Raw genomic sequence first — 23599 nt, 5'->3', positions numbered from 1 at the left:
TGATTTCTGTGTTTGGTTTAACTAAACGAACTTTTGCAGGTTGTTTTGGTACATTGATGCGGAAAGGTAAGCAAACTTACATTGTTATAGGTAAACTGATACAATCATACAGAAAACTGGGGGATTGGGTAAATATGGAGGCCAGATGGTAAATTTTTTAGCACAATAAATTCTCATTCACTGAATCTCATAGGGTCAACAGCTCTAATGATCCATGAATGGTGAATATCAAGGAATTAGCTTAACAAGGAAATAAAAGTGAAACAAATAAACAATGCATGGCTGATGTTGATGAACAGGATGAGTTGTGTTGAAGGTTCACTTGATGATAGAATAAACAAATAAAGCCAGAAAAATTGTTTCTCTTGGTGTGTCTTTTCCTTATCCAAAGCCCTTGTTATATGGTGGCTAGAAGAAGAGAAAAAAAAAACTGATATGGCCGATGTGAGATTATGTGCACCAACAATAAAACAGCCTCCGTATGAATAATATTATGATTTATTTTTTAATTTATTTTTAAACCAAATGATGTTGATGTTAATGATTTGATTATTACTTAAGAGTTGATTGACGTGCTTATTTCCTATTGGTAAAACATCATTTAGTTTACAAATTTGATTTAAAAATTTAGTCTATCTAGCATTACCCAATTTGAAAAGGATTTTATAGAAAGCAGAAGTGCTGTCTTACTTTGAGATTGCTAAGTTGATGATAAAAAATGGGATTGTAGTTTGTTTGAAAGTATTATCTTTAGTATGATGTTTTGAGTACAAAGATGCCAATGAACCAACATTTGTATGGTAATTTAACCCGATAGAGTCCCAAAAGAAAAAAGATTAAAACAAAACGAAAGCAAAGAAGAAGAACTAAAGGAGCGGTCACCGGTGAATACCACGGTTGCTTATGTTTGTCTTGGTTTGGTGTGTTCCATCCCGTGATATTCTCATGTTATTCTCTTCCTAATGTTGGAAGAAGCCAAGTTCGAATCCCCCGTCCCGTGAACAAATAACTGAATAGAATTAATAGTCTCAATGATTAAGTTACAACTTGAATGTTTTCTTTCCTACTTCTAACTTTGAGTGTTTTATTCCGCAACACTGTGAGTTCAGTTCATTCTTCATCAATCTTAATTTCTGTTAGGGTGTGCTATCCACACATCCGAAATTAATTCTCACACACCCCTTGTTAATTTCTGTCTGTTGATCTTCTTCAATCCATCCAATTGGACGGCAAAAAATTAGAAGGGTGTGTAAAAAGTAAAATGAAGTGTGTGGATATTCTGTTTCCTTCGATTCAATCCCCTCTACATCATCATAATCATTTTCTTAAAATGATATTGGCAAAATAAATTATTAATTAAGTCGATTTTAATTTAATTTTTATATTGAAATTGTGTTTTAATTGCGATTTTTGGCGCACACTATTGGACTTGAATTTATGATAACGCAGCTAGAAGAAGAGGTCTACTAATTCTTCAAACATTTGTTACAATTTAGTCATATGCTTTAACCATTCTGTTTAAAAGACAGTTTTCAGTTTTTAGGTAGCATGCCTTCGTGATACAATTTTTATATATTTCAAACATAATCTTTCATATAATTTTTTAGGGTAAATTACACACTACCTCAGGTTTGAGGTTTTGCACAAACTCATACAACATCTTTAAAGCATTTCACTTTCATACCTCACGTGCCATTTTATTTCAAAATAATATCTCCGTTACATTTTTCATTCATTAATCCGTTAAGTGATGACATGGCTATCAAGTGCGAGGACACAAATTTATAGTAAAGAATAAAAGTTGTTCTTTTGGTGCGGTTGGCCTATCGATCTCACTGAGAAAATTTGAGAGAGCCACCAACTGATGTTAAACTGAAGAAAATTGTTATTAAGCGTCGTTATCCTTTCACCTTCTCTAGAAAGCAGAAGTCTATATAACAATGGAGCAGGTAGAACAATTAAGAGAATCATGCTGTAGCAAGGATGGTGATCGCTCCAAAGGTAATCGCAGCTGCTACAATTGCAAGAACAATTGTCAAAACTGCATATGATTTTTTCTTCTCCGATTTGGGCAGAGTGCTTCTTGTTGTTCTGTTAGTCATACCCTCATTCCCACTTGTGTCGACCATGACCCAAGAATGGAACTCTGGAATTTCTCCACAGAGCTCATTGTTAGAAAGTAACGACTGTGTCAAGGTTCCCAATTTAGTAAAAAAATCAGGCATCTTACCTGAGAATTTGTTATTTGAGAGATCCAGAATTTCTAATTCCTTGAGCGTCGAAAGAGTTTCCGAAATAGGTCCTCGAAAAAGATTGCTGCTGAGATTCAAAGCAATCTGCAAAGACATCGGCATTCTTGGAATGTCACCACTTAAGTGATTTTCTCCAAGTTGGAGTTCCATCAGAGAATCCATGGAGGCAATACTGGCGGGAATGGAACCGCTCAGCTTGTTGCCTTGTGAGTTCATGTTAGTAAGATTCTGCATGTTTGAAACTGAAGGAGGTATTGAACCGTTGAGAGAATTCCAGCTAATATTCAGAATGGACAACTTGGGCAGTTGAGTAATTTGAATTGAAATTTCACCACTCAAATTGTTAAATTGAAGTTTCAAGGCTTCAAGACTGCTAAGCTTACCCAAATTCGCTGGTAAAGCCCCGGACAGGTGATCGTGAGCCAAATTCAGCGGCACCAAATTCCGGCAATCACCCAATTCAGGAGAAATCAATCTAGTCAAGTTATTGTTTTCCAGCTCCAAGTATGTTAGTTTTTTCAGTGTTGCAATCGTCGCGGTAGGTATTACACCATCAAGCGAATTGCTTCCCAGTCTCAACCTAACCAAGCTTGGAGATAGAACTGGTGGTATCTGTCCCTCCAATATATTATTCGACAAATCCAGTGTCTGCAGATTCGATGATGGCAACAGGTCCGATGGAATCAACCCACTCAGGTTATTATAACTGAGGACCAAGTTTTTCAGATGCTTTGCAATGCCACCAGGAATTGAACCACTGAAATCGTTAGAATTTGCTGCAAATCTCCAAAGGTTGGTGATACTATAAATGCTTTGTGGCATTCTGCCGGATAATCTATTAGCCAAAAGAATCAATACCTCCAACTTGGCGAGCTCTCCAATTCCATCAGGAACAATCCCGAAAAGCCGATTTTCGCTAAAATCAATCAGAGTCAAATTCTGATATCCCACAATTTGAACAGGGATAGGACCATCAAATACATTCACAGAAAGCTCAAGCTCCTCCAAAGCCTTGGACTTTCCGAGACGGGTTGGAACAGACCCAGTAAAACGGTTGAAGGTAAGGTTCAAGCTTCTGAGCTTGACCAACCCGAGCGAAGTCCAAAGCCTCCAACCCCGAAAACCCAACAACATCTGGCAGACCACCCACCAAATTGTTCACACTAAAATTGAGCATCTTTAACCCACCTGGCTTTCCACAATCTGAGAAAAAATCAGACGGAATTGTGGTCAGACGACACATCTAGAATCTGCAGAGACTCAATCCGGCAAACGAGGGGAAGGGAGTCCGTGGTGTTAATTTCTTAGAAAGGTTACGTTGTTTAGGTGTATTCCTTGATAAGTGATGGATACTTATAGATGAAAAGTTACATCTTTTTAATAAATAGAAATTGGATTCTATATAAACTCATGAAACTATTGGTATTAAATATAGAAAATTGTAGTTAATTTTTACTCTTGAGAAATAGGGTTTCCTCACTTTATTTTTCTCATGCGTCGTGTGTCAAATTCCGAGTCGTGTTTTGAGAGTACAGAATATATAAAGTTTGTCAAAGTCCGAAGATTGAAGTGCTTTAACTTCGGATTATAGATTGTTGAATCCTGAGAGATAGACGCCTACCGAACTACAAGCACAAGAGTAGATGCGAAATTCTATCTTTATGACATTGCATTTATGCAAGCATCAATCTCCAAGTTTGTCAGTTATTCTAACTTTCACTCTAGTTGTTTATATTAATCTCATATATAATTGATGTTGTGAATTTCTTTATTATTATTATCATTGGAATTATATTGTTTTTCCCATATTTTCTAATATTGCTCCAACACATGGAAGATAAAGAATGCCCGGACAGAGAAATCTGGATGACAGATGAATTGGTCAGGGGATTGCACCACAAACATGGGTTTGGTTCTTTGTTGACGTCCCATGGAACAACTCTAGTGGGAGTGCTGAGGTTGTTGGAGAGATGGATGGCGGTTTTCTGGTTTGAGGAGAGTTGAGAGAAGACCATGGGAAGAGGATGGTAGTAGAACAAGGACAATAAGAAATGGAAGTTGAAATACAGGACAAGAAAGGTGGTTTGGCGGCCATACCTGCTCATTTTTTGGCTACAAAAGATTATTGTCTTTGCACTTGCGTTTGGTTTTTTATTATTTATAAATATGAAGCGAAATTTGTATACTATATAGTCTATATGATTTTCAGGTGGGAGGAGGAGGTCAGAGAGAGAGAGAGAGAATTGCAGAGAGGGATGTCTGTTTGTGTTTGGGTTATGGGGTTTTTGAGGAATGGAAAAGTAGTGGTAAGTGGAAGGGACTAGACTATTGACTAACGGGTTCTTGTAGACACTTTTAGAATTCATAGTAAATAAACGAGTGGTCTCTTCTTTGTTGATGTCCCATGAAACTACTAGAGCATAAGCATGGCAGCTAGTTAAATCATCCAAGGTTGTTGCAATGAAGAAGAAGAAGAAGCTTGAAATGTATAAGTGTAGGAGTAGTTGGTATTCAAATTATGTAATGAACGGACAAGATTAAAATATCTCAATGGTGTGTATCTTGCCACGTGTTTAGTTAGTTAGAAGTTAAGTGAAAGCATGTGTGTTACACGTGATCATAGTCACGGTGCTTTGATGTATTGGCAACGGCTATATAGCTGGCTTTCAGCCGAGTTTCTTGGATCGAATCCAACGCAGATTTGAAGAGAGAAACGTACTCCTCTTCTTGAAAGTTCTTCTATGATATTCTAGCTTTGCATTCATTTCAATTTCTTGTTGAATTGATTACAATTACATAGAGAAATATAGCTCAAAACTCGATCAAACACTAACATTGTATCAGAGCCAGGTTGGATTTGAATCTGGGAGTGAACTATGAATTTGTAAGTGCTCATTTGGGTTTTCAACTCAGAACTCAGAACTCAGAAGCTAAAAATGGCTGGATCTAACATCGATCTTCGTGCACTAGTATTCACTGGAGTTAATTATGAATTCTAGTGTATCAGGATGAAAACAATTTTCAAGTCTCATAATCTGTGGAGTTTTGTTGAAGATGGCTCCATATTATCGAAGGAAAGGAAAGAGACGAATCAGAAGCAAGTCATTGCTAATTAGGATCTCATTTCCAGAGATGCAAATGCACTGGGACTGGTACAAGGAGCTGTGAGTGATGAGATCCTTCCCAGAATTGCAAATCAAGAAACTACAAAGGATGCTTGGGATGTTCTTAAGCAAGAATTCAAGGGTGATGCTCAAGTCATGGCTATGAAATTATAAGGTATTCACCGTGATTTTGAATATGCTAGGATGAGAAATAATGAATCTCTCCAATTATCTAGCTAGATTATCTAGTTTTGTGAACAAGATGAAGATGCTTGATGAAACCTTGCCAAACAAAAGACTAATTGAGAAAATGCTAATTAGTCTAACTCCAGCATATGATAATATTGTTTCTGTTATTAAGGGAACTAAGAAATTGGATGATATTGATCCAAATGAGGTTGTTGCAACACTGAAAGGATTTGAGCAAAGATTGAGGAGACATATTGAAGATGAGGGAGTGATAAGGCATTTAGCAATCTTAGTATCCAAAATAAGAGTGGATCACAAACCACTGGGTACAAAGGGAAGAAACCTTTCAAATTTAGGGATAAGAAGGGTGATTTTAAGGGTAATGATGGGTCTCAAAATGCTGTCAAACCCTGGTTTAACAAGGAGAACACAAGACAGGCATGTAAAATCTTTTGAAATATGCACTATAGTGAATGTAGATTCAAAGGGAAGCCTAAGTGTCACAACTGTGGTAGATTCAATCATTTTGCCAGAGACTGTAGAAGTAAACTAGTTCAACAGGTTCAAGTTGCACAGAGAATGGAGGAGGAAACCTCAATGTTCTTTGCTTGTAATTATGTTGCAATTGTCAAAAGTAAGCATGTTTGGTATATTGACAGTGGATTTAGCAATCACATGACTTCACATGAGTCTATGTTGATTAATCTGGACAAAAGTGTCTCAACAAGAATCAAAATGGGGAATGGATAGATTTTTCAAGCTTGTCGGAAATAAACCTTGGTGATTGAAACCAAGAAGGGCACTAGACACATTAAAGAAGTAATGCTTATGCCAGGACTGGATGAAAAATCTCCTAAGTGTAGTGCAAATGATGCAACATGGTTATTTTTTATTATTTGGAGATGATCAGGTTGCAATCTTTGAAGATAGGAGTTTGGAGAGTCATGTTGTTACAGTACAAATGACTGGCAATAGGTGTTTCCTATTGCTCATGGAGGATATGAATGGTTCTGCACTAAAAGTCAGTTGTGACGGTGATGCTTGGGAATGGCATAAAAGGTTGGGGCATTTGAAACAGATTGCAGTTGTTATCAAATAAGGAAATGGTGTTGGGGTTACCAAAACTCAAGAAGTTTTCTGGAGTATGTGAAGGATGCATTGCAGGAAAGCAGCACAGATATGCCTTCAGTAAAGAATGGACTTTGAGAGTAAGCAAGCATATGGAATTAATCCACTCAGATGTTTGTGGACCAATGCAGGTCACAACATTTGGAGAAAACGGATACTTCTTGACTTTCATTGATGATGTAACCAGAATGTGTTGGGTTTACCTTCTGAATTACAAATCAGAAGTGTTCAAAGTGTTCAAGAAGTTCAAAGCCATGGTTGAATTGCTAAGTGGCTACAAAATTCTAAAGTTAAAAGGTGATAGAGGTGGAGAGTACAACTCTCATAAATTTAATCAGTTATGTGAAGATTTGGGGCTGGAGAAACAATTGACAGTGGCTTATTCCCCATAGCAAAATGGTGTTGCTGAAAGAAAGAACATAACCATTGTTGAAATGGCTAAAAGTATGCTTCATGACAAGTACCTGCCTTATGAAATCTGGGAAGAAGTTGTTAACACAGCTGTGTACCTACTCAACAAGTGTCCAACCAAGACTGTGGAACACAAAACTCCTTCTGAAGCTTTCAGTGGCAAAAAACGAAGTATTCAACACTTCAAGGTGTTTGGATATATCTTCTAGGAAAGGTATATTTGTTGGATATGGGTAGATGAAGAAAAGAGACAGGATCTACAATTTGAGTACCAATAAGATATTTCTGTCAAGAAGTGTTGTATTTGATGAAAAGGGTACTTGGAATTAGAATGCAGAAAAATGTGACAAACTATCATTTCCTGTTAATCTCAATCTACCTAAGATTAATCATGGTATTCAGCTAGAATGGAGCAAGTGTGTAACACATGAATGTACCAATTCTCAAACTGAGAGTGGTGAGTTAAGCACAGCTAAAGCTACACCAGTCAAAGAGAGATCACTGAGTGAAATCTATGCCAAATGCAATGTAAGCATGATTGAACTAGAAAATTTCATTGATGCAGCCACTGATATAGCTTGGAAGAAAGCAATGGATGCTGAGATTGAGATGATAGAGAAAAACAAGACCTGGGAATTGGTTGACAGACCATTAAGCAAACCCATTATTAGAGTAAAATGGATCTACAAGACCAAACTGAATCTAGATGGGACAATTCAAAAGCACAAGGGAAGGCTGGTACACAGAAGCCTGTGGTTGATTTCAATGAAACTTTTGCTCCAGTTGCAAGATTGGATACCATCAGAACACTCATGGCTTTATCAGCTCAAAAGAAGTGGAAGTTGTATGAATTAGATGTGAAATCAACTTTTCTAAATTGAGTGTTACAAGATGAAGTTTTTATTGATCAGCCAGATGGTTATATTGTGCAAGGTGCAGAAGATAATGTCTACAAGCTTAAGAAAGTTCTGTATGGATTAAAGCAAACTCCAAGGGCTTGGTATGAAGAAATTAATGCTCATTTACATAACTGCGGATTCACCTGAAGTCCAAGTGAAGCAATATTGTATATGAAGTCAAGGGGAGAAAATGAAAGCATCATTGTCTCAATTTATGCAGATGACATTATCTACACATGTAGTAGCACTGAGTTGCTGGAAGAATTTAAGTGTGACATGATGAGAAGATATGAAATGACAGACTTGGGACTACTATATCATTTCCTTGGAATGGGAATTCTTCAATTTGAATCTGGAATTTTTATTAACCAAAGGAAATATGTAGTAAGTCTACTACAGAAATTTGGGTTAAAGGACTACAAATCTGCTAGTACTCCATTGGTGGTGAGTGACAAGCTCAAGAAAGATGATGAGAGTAAGAAAATAGATGAGAATGTGTATAGGCAATTGGTGGGAAGTCTTTTGTATCTGACTGTAACTAGACCAGATATTATGTTTGCAACTAGCTTACTTGCTAGATTCATGCATGGACCAACAAAGAAGCATTTGGGAGTAGCAAAGAGAGTGCTCAGATATATACAAGGCACTTTAGACTATGGAATTGAGTATGAGAAAGGCAAAGAATCAATTCTCATAGGCTACTGTGACAGTGATTGGAATGAGGATGAAACTGATATGAAAAACACATATGGATATGCTTTCTCATTTGGAAGTGAGGTTTTCTCTTAGGCCTCAGTTAAGCAGCATAGTGTAGTTCTGTCAACAGCTGAAGCTGAGTCACATGAGTGCAATTGAAGCAACCACTCAAGTTGTGTGATTGAGGTTTGTGCTTCAAGATTTTGGTGAAGAATAAGTTGAAGCTACTCCTATTTACTGTGATAATACAACTACCATTGCCATGACAAGAAATCATGTGTTCCATCAAAGAACAAAGCACATTGGAAGAAGGTATCATTACATTCAAGAAGCACTGCAGTCAAACATCATTAAGCTAATCTATTGCAAATTAGAAGATCAGCTTGCTGATATTTTCACCAAGGCACTTCCCAAAGATCGTTTCTTTGCACTCAGAGAGAAGCTTGGAGTTAAACCAGCTACCAGCTTAGAAAAGAGTGTTGGAGCATAAGCATGTCAACTGGTTCAATCATCCAAGGTTGTTGCAATGAAGAAGAAGAAGAAGCTCGAAATGTATAAGTGTAGGAGTAGTTGGTATTCAAATTATGTAATGAACGGACAAGATTAAAACATCTCAATGGAGTGTATCTTGCCACGTGTCTAGTTAGTTAGAAGTTAAGTGAAAGCATGTGTGTTGCACGTGATCATAGTCACGGTGCTTTGATGTATTGGCAACGGCTATATAGCTGGTTTTCAGCCGAGTTTCTTGGATCGAATCCAATGCAAATTTGAAGGGAGCAACGTACTCCTCTTCTTGAAAGTTCTTCTCTAATATTCCAGCTTTGCATTCATTTCAATTTCTTGTTGAATTGATTACAATTATATAGAGAAATATAGCTCAAAAATCTATCAAACACGGACAGAAACAGCAAAACTAGTAGGAGTACTGTTAAGATTGTGGGAGAGATTGATCATGGTGGTTTGTTGGTTTGAGGATAGTTGAGACAACACCATAGGAATAGAATTTTCCATGAATGAGGGGTTGCGTTGACGGGTTGATCACGTCAGTTGACTTACTGCATGAAGACTTGAGCTGAACTGAGACTAGTTTGAGTAATGTTGTCTTATCATTCCCCTTCCCTCAATGGGCATGGACTCTGGAAATGTAGATTGTGGAAAGCTTGACTAAAAGTAGGAGGACCAGCTTCTGTTCAAAAAGCGCTTTTGAGGAAATGATATGGAAATTCGACTAAACCTAGCAAAGCAAAACATATGTTGCGTTCAAAAAAGCAAAAATACGTTAAAGGTAGGACTAAATGATTTTTGTTTTAAAATATGTTAAAGGTAGGACTAAATTCAAATCAGTTTGGTCCTCTCATCATTTCCGAATCAATTTGTTATTAGAATATCAACTTAAAAGTTTTTTTTTTTAACAAACGATATTATCTACACTAAGGAGATGGGGGAGTGGGCTAAGCCTTATACTAGGTTTAACCATATGGTTCAAATTTGTCTTTTGCGAGAATCGAACCTAAGACCTCTCACTTACAAGTGAAAAGGAATACCACTAGACCGTATTACAAAGCGGCAAATTTATCTCTATCTTACTTGTAGCGTGAGCTTCGTCATCCTGCTTTGTATTGGCACTATTATGTGTTAATAGTATTGAAAATGTTTTGTGACTTTACAAGGAAGGAGTACGACAGCTCCTCCTCGATCCAAGAATGAAATTTAGAAAACCTTCCATTTCGTGGTTTTTGAGTTTTCTTAGGTCGAACTTGATCTCTTGGAGATCTACTAAGTAGCGTATTGTCTCACGTTCAAGTACAAAATATGAGTATTATATCTTTTTTTGGGTCAAAATGAGTATCATACCTTGGCCCATGCTTGTGTTATAAATTTACGTCTATTTTACTTGTAGTGTGAGTTCCATTATTCTACTTTGTATTGGCACTAATATGTGTTGGGAGAACCTTCGTACTACATATATGGCTGCTAATTTGGTATTTTTTAATCACACTAAACACAATAAATTATAAATTTGTATGTGAGCCGTGAGCGCGTGAAGATGGGCCTCTCACCAAAGAGCTTCACAAACTTCGGCTTCATCTTTTATTGGCCAAACTTGTCCTTTTAGATTTTCTTACTTTTTAAGGATCTGTGAGCCGTGAGCACGAAAAGATTATTTGTTCCACAAGTATTATACTTATATGTAAATTAGATTTTCTTACTTTTTAAGGAGTTCTAATCCTTGATTCACAAAGCTCCTGATGTATATATAAAGAGTTTACTTTATGAACGAAATCGACCGATTCAATATTTCTACATTAACGTGTTCAATATAATAGTACAAAATAAAAATAAATAAATATTTGCCGGACCAAATCAGACTGTCGATTCAGTAGGGCCAGATTTTAGTTTTCTAAGGGCAAATGTTCATCCCAAATCTTACCTTGTACAAGTGAGAGAGAGAACCAACTTTTACACTTAGACTCATTTGATACGAAAGAAAAAAAAAGATAAGGCGTTAACATGGATATTTGTGTGACCCGGCTCGACATTTGCCATATCATTATTTTGAGAGAAACTAGAGGAACTAAATCACAGTTAAATGGAAGAATAATTGACCCGAGCTTCATCACCCTTAGATGAGAGACCCTTTGGCGCGTCTAAGACAAATATATATTTGTGTTTATTTGTGTACAAGCTTATTCTCTTGCAACACAAATATATTAACACAAAAACCACGAAAAAGAATATACAACAATCTCCAAAGCTGAAGATGAGAGTGGGGCGGGAGGGAGGGGAGCTTTCGGAAAGACCAGGGTCGGTTTGGCTTAATCCTGTTATAATTTCCCTTTTTTGATCTTATTAACTCCCCCTCTACTTGTTATGGTTTAAAGTTTAGCTTTTTACGTTATTATGTATTTACGATTTAGTGGTATTCTTGTTGATTTAAATGACGAGTTGGATATTAAATTATTATGGAAGACGAAGCCCACTACCTCCTTTGCCCAAAAAAAAAAATACTTTTAGATTTAGGAACTCCACAACCGCAGCCCTTTTCTCCGACTTGGGGTCAGTGACAACCCATCATTCATCCCCTATGTTTCTTCACACCCCTCTCACTCTTTTTCCCGACCCCACCTTCCATGAATCATCTTACCTATCATCATCGCTCAACTATACTGGTGTTAAACTGAAGAAAATTGTTATTAAGCGTCGTTATGCTTTCACCTTCTCTAGAATGCAGGAGAAGTCTATATATATTGGAGGAGCTGATAGAACAATTAGGAGATCAGCTTAAAGAAGTGCCTTCAAACGTTGAGTTTTTTGTTAACAAAACGTAAGTATTGTTTTGTATATAAAGAAAATGCAAACGCATACGTCGAAGAATCTTCACATCATAATCTAACTAAAAGCAATCAATAATTTCTTTTTTTGACCAATTTGTATCCAGATAGTGGTATTGCAAGGATGGTGATCGATACAACAACAAAAACAGTAGCCCCAATCGCAAAAAGAATTTTCCCAGCACATGACATTTCTTTCTTCTCCATTTGGGGTGAAGTGCTTCTTCTTGTTCTGTTAGTCAAACCCTTGTTCCCACTTGCGTCGACCATGACCCACGAAGCGAAATTCGGAATTTCTCCAGAGAGATCATTGTTAGAAAGTAACAACTGTGTCAAGGTTCCCAATCCAGTAAAAAAATCCGGTATCATACCTGAGAATTTGTTATTTGAGAGATCCAAAATTTCTAATACACTGAGCCTCGAAAGAGTTTCGGGAATAGTTCCTTGAAAAAGATTGCTGCTGAGATTCAAAGCAATCTGCAAAGACGTTGGCATTATTGGAATGTCGCCACTTAAGTGATTTTCTCCAAGTTGGAGTTCCATCAGAGAATCCATGGAGGCAATGCTGTTTGGAATGGAACCGCTCAGCTTGTTGCCCTGTAAGTTCATGTTAATAAGGCTCTGCATGTTTGAAACTGAAGGAGGTATTGAACCGTTGAGAGAATTCCAGCTGATATTCAGAATGTTCAACTTGGGCAGTTGAGTAATTTGAATTGGAATTCGACCACTCAAATTGTTAAATTGAAGTTTCAAGACCTGAAGATGGCTAAGGCTACCCAACTCCACCGGCAGAGCCCCAGACAGGTGATTCTGAGCCAAATTCAGCAACGCCAAATTCTGGCAATCACCCAATTCAGGAGGAATTGATCCAGTTAAGTTATTGTTTTCCATCTCCAAGTAGGTCAACGTTTGATGTGTTGCATTTGCTGTAGAAGGTATCTTCCCATCAAGCAAATTGCTTCCCAGTCTCAACCTGACCAAGCTCGAAGATAGAACTGCCGGTATCTGTCCCTCCAATCTATTGTTCGACAAATCCAGAGTATGCAGATTCAACGATGACAAGAGGTCCGATGGAATCGACCCACTCAAGCTATTATAACTGAGGTCCAAGTTTTTCAGATGCTTTGCAATGACATCAGGAATTGAACCATTGAAATTGTTAAAATTTGCTGCAAATCTCCAGAGGCTGGTGATATTGGAAATGCTTTGTGGGATTCTGCCCGATAATCGATTGGCGGAAAGAATCAAAACCTCCAACTTGGCGAGCTCTCCGATTCCATCAGGAACACTCCCGGAAAGGCAATTTCCGCTAAGATCAATCAGAGTCAAATTCTGGTATCCCACAAGTTCAGCAGGGATAGGACCATCAAACGTATTCATAGAAAGCTCAAGCTCCTCCAAAACCTTGGATTTTCCGAGACGGGTCGGAACAGACCCGGTAAAATGGTTGAAGCTAAGGTTCAAGCTTCTGAGCCCGACCAACCCGTCCAACTCGGAGTCAATGCTTCCATTCAAGTTATTCCGAGCAAAGTCCAAAGCCTCCAACCCAGAAAACCCAACAAAATCAGGAAGACGACCCTTCAAATTGTTCATACTAAAATTGAGCAGCTTTAACCCGCCTAGCTTTCCACAATCCGAGATAAACCCAGGTGGGATTGTGGTCAGATGGTTGCCGGACACATCGAGAATCTGCAGAGACTGAATCCGACAAACGAGTGGCAGAAAGTCCGAGGAAGATAGAAAATGCCCGGACAGAGAAATCTGGATGACAGATGAATTGGGCGGGGGATTGCACCGAACTCCCGTCCACAAACATGGGTTTGGTTCATTGTTGACGTCCCATGAAACAACTCCAGTAGGAGTGTTGAGGTTGTTGGAGAGATTGATCATGGCGGTTTTCTGGTTTGAGGAGAGTTGAGAGAGGACCATAGGAAGAGGAAGGTAGCTGAACAAGGACAAGAAGAAATGGAAGTTGAAATACAGGACAAGGGAGGTGGTTTGGAGGCCATACCTGCTCATTTTTGGGCTACAAAGGTTAGTATGCTACGATGTTTGACATGTACTGAATCAAGAATTCAATGACCAAGAATTCTATGGCAGTCAGGGATCATAGTAGAGAACCCCCATCGAAGAAAAGATTTATTTCTAGGACTGATTTTCTTCCCCATGCATGCATGTCAGGGACTAATATTGTTAGAGGGGAGAAGACGGTACTAAAGAAAAGTACAGGGGATTTTATATAAAGAAAAGTGAGAAGAAAATAAATTGTTAGGTTTTTGCGGATGTAACTAAAAGTAATCATATTTTTGCGCTATGGTGCAAATTTGATTTTTATCGATTTTCCTCTCCTAACAACCATCTAACGTACCAATGTTATTGCTCTACTAAAATAAAAATAAAAAATAAAAACCGTTTGGGTTTTTCGTCTATGGAAATTTGTGGGAAGGGGAAGAAATGTTGGGCATGAATGAGGAGAGATTCTTAGGACCGGCATCCAGACCACCTCATATGTCCAGCCTCCACAAAAAATAAACAACTCATGGCCCACCACTCTCTAATTTGAGACCCACCGCTACCCCACATTTAGACTTTAACACCCCCTCTCCCTCCTCTCTCTCTCTCTTTCTCTCTCCCCCCTCATGTCACATCAACCCGTGGCCGCCATCTCCGGGTGCCGTATGGAAGAAGTTTCTGTGAATGAGGGGTTGCGTTGACGGGTTGATCACGTCAGTTGACTTACTACATAAAGACTTGAGCTGAAATGAGACTATAGTTTGAGTAATGTTGTCTTCTCATTCCTCTTCACTCAACGGGCGTGGACTGTGGATTGTGGAAAGCTTGACTAAAAGTAGGAGGACCAGCTTTTGTTCAAAAAGCGCGTTTGAGGAAATGATATGGAAATTCGACTAACCCTAGCAAAGCATATGTTTGTTTCAAAAAAGCAAAAATATGTTAAAGGTAGGACTAAATGATTTGAAGTTGTGATATGGATTCAAATCAGTTTGGTCTTCTCATCATATCCGAATCAATTTGTTATTAGAATACCAACTTCAAAGTATTTTTTTTTTTAACAAATGATATTATCTACACTAAAGGAGTGATGCTGTGGACTAAACCTCACACTCTAACCATAATAATGTGGTTCAAATTCGCATTTGACAAGAATCGAATCTAAATCTTCTCACTTGTATTGGCACTATTATGTGTTAATAGTATTGAAAATATTTTGTGACTTTACAAGGAAGGAGTATGACGGCTCCTCCTCAATCCAAGAATAAAATTTAAAACCTTCCACTTCGGGGTTTTTATCTTAGGTCAAACTTGATCTCTTGGATCCCTACTAAGTAGCATATTGTCTCACGTTCAATTGCAAAATATGAGTATCGTACCTTTTTTGGGTCAAAATGAGTATCGTATCTTGGTCCATGCTTGTGCTGAAAATTTACGTCTATCTTATTTGTAGTGTGAACTCCGTCATCCTGCTTTGTATTGGCACTATTATGTGTTGTGAGAACCTTTGTACCACATATATGGCTACTAATTTCGTATTTTTTGCTCGCACTAAACACAGCGAATTTATAACTTATTATGTGAGACGTGAGACATGAGCTGTGAGCGCATAAAGATGGACCCTCTCACCAAAGAGCTTCATAAACTTCGGCTTCATCTTTTATTGGCCAAACTTGTTCTTCGGATGTCATTAAGTTTTAGATTTTCCTGCTTTTTAAGGAGCTGTGAGCCGTGAGCACGAAAAGATTATTTGTTCCACAAGTATTATACTTATATGTAAATTAGATTTTCTTACTTATTAAGGAGTTCTTATCCTTGAGTCACAAAGCTGGTGATGTATATATAAAGAGTTTACTTTATGAACGAAATCAACCAATTCAATATTTCTACATCAGCCTCTTCAATATAATAGTATAAAATATAAATAAATAAATATGTGCCAGACCAAATAAGACTGTCGATTCAGTATAGCCAGATTTTAGTTTTCTAAGGGCAAATGTTCATCCCAAATCTTACCTAATACAAGTGAGAGAGAGAACCAATTTGACGCTTAGGGCTCATTTGGTACGAAAGAGAAAAAAAGATAATGTGTTAACATGGATATTTGTGTGACCCGACCCTACATTTGTCATGTCATCATTTTGAGGGAAGACTCTTTGATGAGGGACTAATTCAATATTGGATGGGAGACTCGTTGACCCGCGCTTCACCACCCTTAGAAGAGAGACCCTTTGGCCCGTGTAACACAAATATATATTTGTGTACAAGGCTATTCTCTTGTAACACAAATATATATTTGTGTCCAAGTTCGCTGAACATTTTTCCTTTCTTCTTTTAACATACCTTGGAAATAGTTGTTTATCCATTCCAATCCAATCAAATCCTTCATACAAAACAGGACCTTAGGGGCAATTTAGCAATTAACTACGAGTTTTTAATCCAAGAAACTACAGTTTAAACTAAACTATCCAAACTTGATAATATTATCGACACATTTATTGGAAACGTAATAGAAAACAGCCTAGCATATTACAAAGTAATTCGACTCGTATATTAATTAAGTTCATACTTAGATTCATAATCCAACTTGATACGTAGTAGTCCATACATATATATTTTGGAGAGTCTGATCTGATCTGATGATAACCCTATATTTTGCATTTGGTCATTCGCTTAGTATTAGTGGGATAAACTTCAGTTTTAAGGGAAGAGACGAAGGCCTTGGTTGCTAGTTGAACGTTCACATCTTCCGTTGGATGCAAACCATCAAGGAACACAGGATTGCTTTTGTTTCCGCACACTTGCCCTCCCTTATTGCCCAAAATTCCAATCCCTCCATCATTTATTGATGCCACTTCACAACAATTGGTGCTAGCATCCTTGAATCCTGCAAAATTCCATTACTTTTTTTTTATGAGAAATGCTAAAGAGAATTTCTTAAAGTGGAACTCTTTATGAACTTGCCACCTCATCTTTTTGACACGTTGTTTTATAATGATGGCACGGGAATGCCACAAAAATGAGGTGGCGCAAGATTCATAAAGAGTCATACTTTTGATCAGAGGAGTCCAAATCTTCTGCATTTAGAACTCCTTGTGCTTCTCTGTGGCTTATTTCATTTGACACATGTCCTTTTAAATTTCATCACTTAAGGCCAGTTTGGGATTCCTATGCTTTTTTGAAAAACTACTTCTGTTGTATTTTAAAAATAATCAGCTGTAAAATAAAGCAGATGAGTTTTGGTTAACTGTATTTTAAAAGTGTTGTGAGTAAGAAAAGCAGTGTAAAAATCTTTGGTAAATTTTAATGTAAAGGTAATATAATTGTAAACAATGACAAAATGAACATAGTAGTAGAAGTTGGGAAGATGACAATAGTGGCGGGGACAATGGTGGTAATGGTGGTGGTGGTGGTGGTAGTGGGTGTTAATAGTGGGATGTGGTGGTTGAGGTGTAGAGGTAACAATGGTGGTGGCGGTGGTAGCGCCAGTGGTGGCAGTTGTGGTCATAGTGGCGGTGGTGACGATTGTGGTTATGGTGGATGTATGATGGTGGCACTAGTAGTGTGGGATGTGGTGGTTAGGGTATAGAGGTATCAATGGTGTTAGGCACATTGGTAGTGGTAGTGGTGGTGGTTGTGGTGGCATTTGTGGTTATGGTAGTGGTGGTGGCCGTGGCGGCAATGATGGTGGTGACGATGATGGTATGTTGGCAATGGCAACGGTTGCAGTTACGGTATGGTGGTAACAACAATGGTGGTTGTAATGGCGTTGATGGTGTAAGGTTAGTGTTTGTAATGGTAGGTCGTAGCGGTCACTTTATTCTCTAAGGGATAAAATATGTGTGGAAGGCTAAATAATGTCATTTAAAAAAAGTAATGAAGGTTGTGAACACGAAAATTTCCTGAAACGAAAGCGACAAGAACAACGTGCACAAAATAATATTTGTATTTGATGATTTTAGGTTACAATCTCTCTCACACATTTGATCCTCTGATTCGATCTCCATCAGTTGTGTATTTGTGGATGTGTGATTGATCCAAGGGCCGTCGAGGCTTGATCTTGGATGAATGTTCTTCAAGGGCCGTGGACTTGATCTTTGAAGGTGGATTTGAGCGGATCTTCAAGGAGCCGTTGGGGCTTGATCTTGAGGATGAGTGTTTCTTCAAAGGCTGCTGAGGCTTGATCTTGAATAATGGTGATGAACGGATCTTCAAGGGCTTTTGGGCTTGATCTTGAGGATGGTGATGAACGGATCTTTCAAGGGCTTTTGGGCTTGATCTTGAAGAACGGTTGGATGTGTGTATTTTGTTGATGTTGTTGATCCAAGGGCCGTTGGGGCTTGATCTTAAGATGAACGGATGATGAATGATGGTGCTTTCTTCAAGGGCCGTCGGGGCTTGATCTTGAATTGGTGGAAGTTCTTCAAGGGGCCTTTGGGGCTTGATCTTGAATTGGTGGATGATTGTTAATCCAAAGGGCCGTTGGGGCTTGATCTTGAGTTGGTGATTGTTGATCCAAGGGCCGTCGGGGCTTGATCTTGGAAGAACGATGAACGAGGAACGAAGAACACTTTCTTCAAGGGCCGTCGGGGCTTGATCTTGGAAGAACGATGAACGAAGAACGAAGAAGGCTTTCTTGATTCTTCGGGAACCTGGATGCTTGAGAGCTTCGGAGTTTCAGAGCTTCAGAGCTTCAAGGTGAAATATGAATTGGTTCCCCTAAATGAATGAAATTGGCTTCTATTTATAGAATTTTCCAAGGCCTAATTTTGAATATAATATTCCAGATGAAATAAGTCGTTTCTGCCAGATGTTGACACGTGTCTTGTTTGATGACTTTTCCGATGATTCTTGATTTTTTGTTTAGACACACGCTACATGTAAAATTTATGTAATACATGAGCGCTGAAACTTTGATTTATCGGTCAACATTTATTTACCGAAATTTCGATGTCTACAAATGCCCCCACTTCAAGGCGCGTCGTAGACATGTGCTTGTCATGTGTAGGAGATGTGTTTTGAAGTCCCTTATTGTAGATGTCGATCCAAAGGCCGTTGGGGCTTGATCTTGAATTGGGCTGGAAATTTCTTCAATGGCCGTTGATGCTTGATCTTGAATTGGGTTGGAGATTTCTTCAAGGGCCGTCGAGACTTGATCTTGAAGGTTGAAATTGGACCACAAGGAGCTTCATGTGGTAGATGATCTTTGGCTTTGGTAGTGGATGAATCGACACGTATTTTGTTGCGCTTGTTGACTTTCCACAGCTTTGATCTTGAACTGGGTTGGTGGATTTTCTGGATTCCTCCAATTGTTGGTTTTCCACAGCTTATTCTTGAACTGGATTTGATTCAAATATGGTGGACGCTTGATCTTAAATCGGGCTTGTGATTTCCTCAAGGGCCGTCGAGGCTTGATCTTGAATTTGGCTGGAAGCTTCTTCAAGGGCCGTCGAGGCTTGATTCTTGAAGGTTGACTCGAACACATGGCAAGCAGGCACGAGGTGAAGGTGACGACTTGTTGCCTTGTTCAATCTTTCTAATTCACACCTGAGCAGTTTGGTCAATGGTATGATCTTCAAGATTGATGGGCTCTTCTTCCAGTTGGTGACTTGATCTTTAAGGATTTGATTCAATGGTGGTGAATCGGCACGTGCAGCCCACAACGCCTAGCGAGTCGACCCAAGAATTTGAGGGTCAAAACGAGTCCACTACCTAGAGTGATTGCAACCCTGATGATATGAGATACTTTTGATTTTGAAGAAGTAGCGGATGAATCAGCATGTGCTTTGTTGCACTTGTCTCCACATGCTTCAAGGTATCATTTTCATTTCCTTTATCTGTTCCTCAGGCGGATGTGGCAGCTTCTCGAGTTCTTCATCTCAGACTCATTCTGCTGAGTTGACTGTGCAAGCTGCATTCTTCTCTGCTTGTTTCTTCTGCACGTTGTCTCCACGTGCTGCAAGGTATCATTTTGACTTGCCTTATCTGTTCTTCAGGCATATGTGGCAGCTTCTTTGGAAGTACAACAGCAGTGGAAGACGAGTACTCGAGAGCGGTGTTAGGTAGGCAATCAGGGAAGGGTTCCAAGCAGTTGGTTCCTTACCCGAGTTTGAGTGGAGGTTCCGACATATTGCTTTCTTTATCCTTATCTTTGCAGGTAAGAACAAGGACAAAGGAAAGGACAGGGAGAACGCATGATATGAGATACTCTTGCTTTCTACCCTGGTGATATGAGATACTTTTGCTTTGGTGTCATTTGTTTGCAGAGGTACCCCAAGGAATAATGAATACTGAGTGACTCGAGAGGCTTCGTTGGGAAGCCATTCTCGGAGATGAAGAAAGGTTCTGTCTGTCTGCCTTGCTATGGAGGCAATGCTGTTGGGAATGGAACCGCTGAACTCGTTGCCCTGTAAGTTCATGTTAATAAGACTCTGCATGTTTGAAACTGAAGGAGGTATTGAACCGTTGAGAGAATTCCAGCTGATATTCAGAATGGACAACTTGGGCAGTTGAGTAATTTGAATTGGAATTCCACCACTTAAATTGTTAAATTGAAGTTTCAAGACCTGAAGATGGCTAAGGCTACCCAACTCCACCGGTGAAACCCTAGACAGGTGATTCTGAGCCAAATTCAGCAACGCCAAATTCTGGCAATCACCCAATTCAGGAGGAATTGATCCAGTTAATTTATTGTTTTCCATTTCCAAGTAGGTCAACTTTTGATGTGTTGCATTTGCTGTAGAAGGTATCTTCCCATCAAGCGAATTGCTTCCCAGTCTCAACCTGACCAAGCTTGGAGATAGAACTGGCGGTATCTGTCCCTCCAATCTATTGTTCGACAAATCCAGAGTATGCAGATTCAACGATGACAAGAAGTCCGATGGAATCGACCTACTCAAGCTATTATAACTGAGGTCCAAGTTTTTCAGATGCTTTGCAATGCCATCAGGAATTGAACCATTGAAATTGTTAGAACTTGCTGCAAATCTCCAGAGGCTGGTGGTATTGGAAATGCTTTGTGGGATTCTGCCGGATAATCCATTAGCCGAAAGAATCAAAACCACCAACTTGGCGAGCTCTCCGATTCCATCAGGAACACTCCCGGAAAGCCGATTTCCGCTAAGATCAATCAGAGTCAAATTCTGGTATCCCACAAGTTCAGCAGGGATAGGACCATCAAACGTAATCATAGAAAGCTCAAGCTCCTCCAAAACCTTGGATTTTCCGAGACGGGTCGGAACAGACCCAGTAAAATGGTTGAAGTTAAGGTTCAAGCTTCTGAGCCCAACCAACCCGTCCAACTCGGAGTCAATGCTTCCAGTCAAGTTGTTCCGAGCAAAGTCCAAAACCTCCAACCCAGAGAACCTGACAAAATAGGGAAGACGACCCTCCAAATTGTTCATACTAAAATTGAGCAGCTTTAACCCGCCTAGCTTTCCACAATTTAAGATAAACCCAGGTGGGATTGTGGTCAGACGGTTGCCGGACACATCGAGAATCTGCAGAGACTGAATCCGACAAACGAGTGGCAAAAAGTCTGAGGAAGAGAGGGAATAGCCGGACAGTGAAATGTGGATGACGGATGAATTGGTCGGGGGATTGCAACGAACTCCCGTCCACAAACACGGGTTTGGTTCTTTGTTGACGTCCCATGAAACAACTCTAGTAGGAGTGTTGAGGTTGTTGGAGAGAAGGATCATGGCGATTTTCTGGTTTGAGGAGAGTTGAGAGAAGACCATGGGAAGAGGATGGTAGCAGAACAAGGACAAGAAGAAATGGAAATTGAAATACAGGACAAGTGAGGTGGTTTGGCGGCCATACCTGCTCATTTTTCGGTAATTGATTCTTTATTATGTAAAAATATGAAGGGAGATTTGTGTATTTAGTTTATGTGATTTTCAGGTTGGAGGAGTAGGTCAGAGAAAGAGAGAGAGAGCGAGAATTGCATAGAGATGTCTGGTTGGGTTTGGGTTTGGATTATGGGGTTTTAGAGGAATGGAAATGTTGTGGGAACGGGAAGAAGAGAAAATGTTAGGCGTGTTGGTTGGAGAGTGGAGTTGACTGAACTATTGAGTAATGGGTCTGTTCGCGTCAGGAATTTCCGTCGGGGATGTTTCCTGGCCGACGAGCACACAGCTCCCCGGGAGGTTGACGCCGGTTGAGGGCTGCTGTCGGGCTTTTGCTTCGCTGTCGGGCTTTGTCGGGCAAGTCTCGTCGGGCAAGGCTTGTCGGGCAAGGCTCGTCGGGCAAGGCTGAAAGAGAAGGACAAAGTTAACTTTGAAATGTGCCTTTGTGGGGCCTTAGGTGTAGGCCTTGAGGCTCACAATCAAGGTTAACTTTTAAGTGCTCAGGCGTGCCACTGCCATCTTTAGTATGGCAAATGTGAAATAGATGTCGAGTTTTGGTTGTATATGTATATATCCGAGAAACCGTGTTAGTTATAACAGGTGCCTTTGTGGGGCCTTAGGTGTAGGCCTTGAGGCTTCCTATTAATAACTAAACCAGTGCTCGAACACATCATATTTGTTCTTGTGAATGCATGAGTCTTATAACTATTATACTTCTGATTACCCGAGTTGGAGAGGTAGAATGAACCCAAATAGGTGCCTTTGTGGGGCCTTAGGTGTAGGCCTTGAGGTTTCCCATTAGAGTTCGTTCTTATACTCAAACGTTCTAGACCGTAGAACGGAATGAATCCAAATAGGTGCCTTCGTGGGGCCTTAGATGTAGGCCTTGAGGCTTCCTATCAGAATCCTTCCCGTGCTTAAGCGTTCTATGATAATCATAATGTAATAGAAATAAGACTAGGAGGTAGGTCGATTACTTGCGCCCCAAGTAACTTCGGACTTCTCGTTTATCAAGGATTGTCATGGATGGGTTAAGTCCACATAAGATTCTTTTTTATGCCTTGAGGCCAAGGACTTTTAACTAATCAGATTTACATGCCCGAGGGCTTAGGACTTGGATCTGGTTTGAACACTGAAGATATATTCAAATCGGATCCAAGTACTGAGAAAGCCTTTTAATAGTTATCTTGCTAGAAATAACTTGAATATAACTGGAAGTATACAACATATTGCTAGGCTAATGAATGAAAAGACAAAAAACAAAGAAGGTCGGGCAAGGTTTTAACCTTGTCGGGCAAGCCTGGTCGTCTTGTAGGTTCCTATCTTTATGGTTTATCAAAGGTTTGAAAGCCTCAGGGAGGGAGAGAGATTTACAAAAGATGAATCGATACTACATCAAGTTTGAACAAGGTAGCAGAGCTATTACAAGGGTTTGAGTGAAGGTTTATCCCGCGAGGGATGAAGGCTTGTCCCGAGAGGGATGAATGTTTGGGCTGACTACAGCTTCGTTTTGAAGGCAAATCTGGCTTTGAGCAGAGTTTGTGCTTGCATTTGTTTGTTTGATTGAATGTTTTTATTCCTGGTTTCTCTTTCTTCTTATATAGACAACTCGGCTTGGTCTCCTGTAGCCGCAACCTTGCCCGAATGCGGTTTGGAGGGTGATGACTCATCAGCTTTTTTACATGTACTGCCATCATAAAGTACTTTATGGGCTGTGTAGCTGATCAGTCT

General features: G+C 39.4%; 2 protein-coding genes across 2 annotated transcripts; both read right to left on the bottom strand.

The window, feature by feature from the left end:
• Positions 1–1967: 1967 nt before the first annotated feature.
• Positions 1968–22086, bottom strand: LOC126622510 (probable leucine-rich repeat receptor-like protein kinase At2g33170). Its single transcript, XM_050291310.1, has 2 exons — positions 20476–22086; positions 1968–2503 (listed from the first exon to the last, which is right to left on the bottom strand). The coding sequence occupies exons 1-2, from the start codon at positions 21848–21850 to the stop codon at positions 1968–1970; spliced, it is 1911 nt and encodes a 636-aa protein (XP_050147267.1). The 5' UTR covers positions 21851–22086.
• On the bottom strand, positions 12028–14337 carry LOC126623251 (LRR receptor-like serine/threonine-protein kinase FLS2). The gene has a single exon (XM_050292073.1). The coding sequence runs from the start codon at positions 14028–14030 to the stop codon at positions 12084–12086; it is 1947 nt and encodes a 648-aa protein (XP_050148030.1). The 5' UTR covers positions 14031–14337; the 3' UTR covers positions 12028–12083.
• Positions 22087–23599: the final 1513 nt, after the last annotated feature.

The sequence above is a fragment of the Malus sylvestris genome, chromosome 5 (genome assembly GCF_916048215.2).
Source record: "Malus sylvestris chromosome 5, drMalSylv7.2, whole genome shotgun sequence".
NCBI classification, from domain to species: domain Eukaryota; kingdom Viridiplantae; phylum Streptophyta; class Magnoliopsida; order Rosales; family Rosaceae; genus Malus; species Malus sylvestris.
Note: the sequence above shows the minus strand (reverse complement) of the source record. Positions and strands in the feature narration are given on the sequence as shown.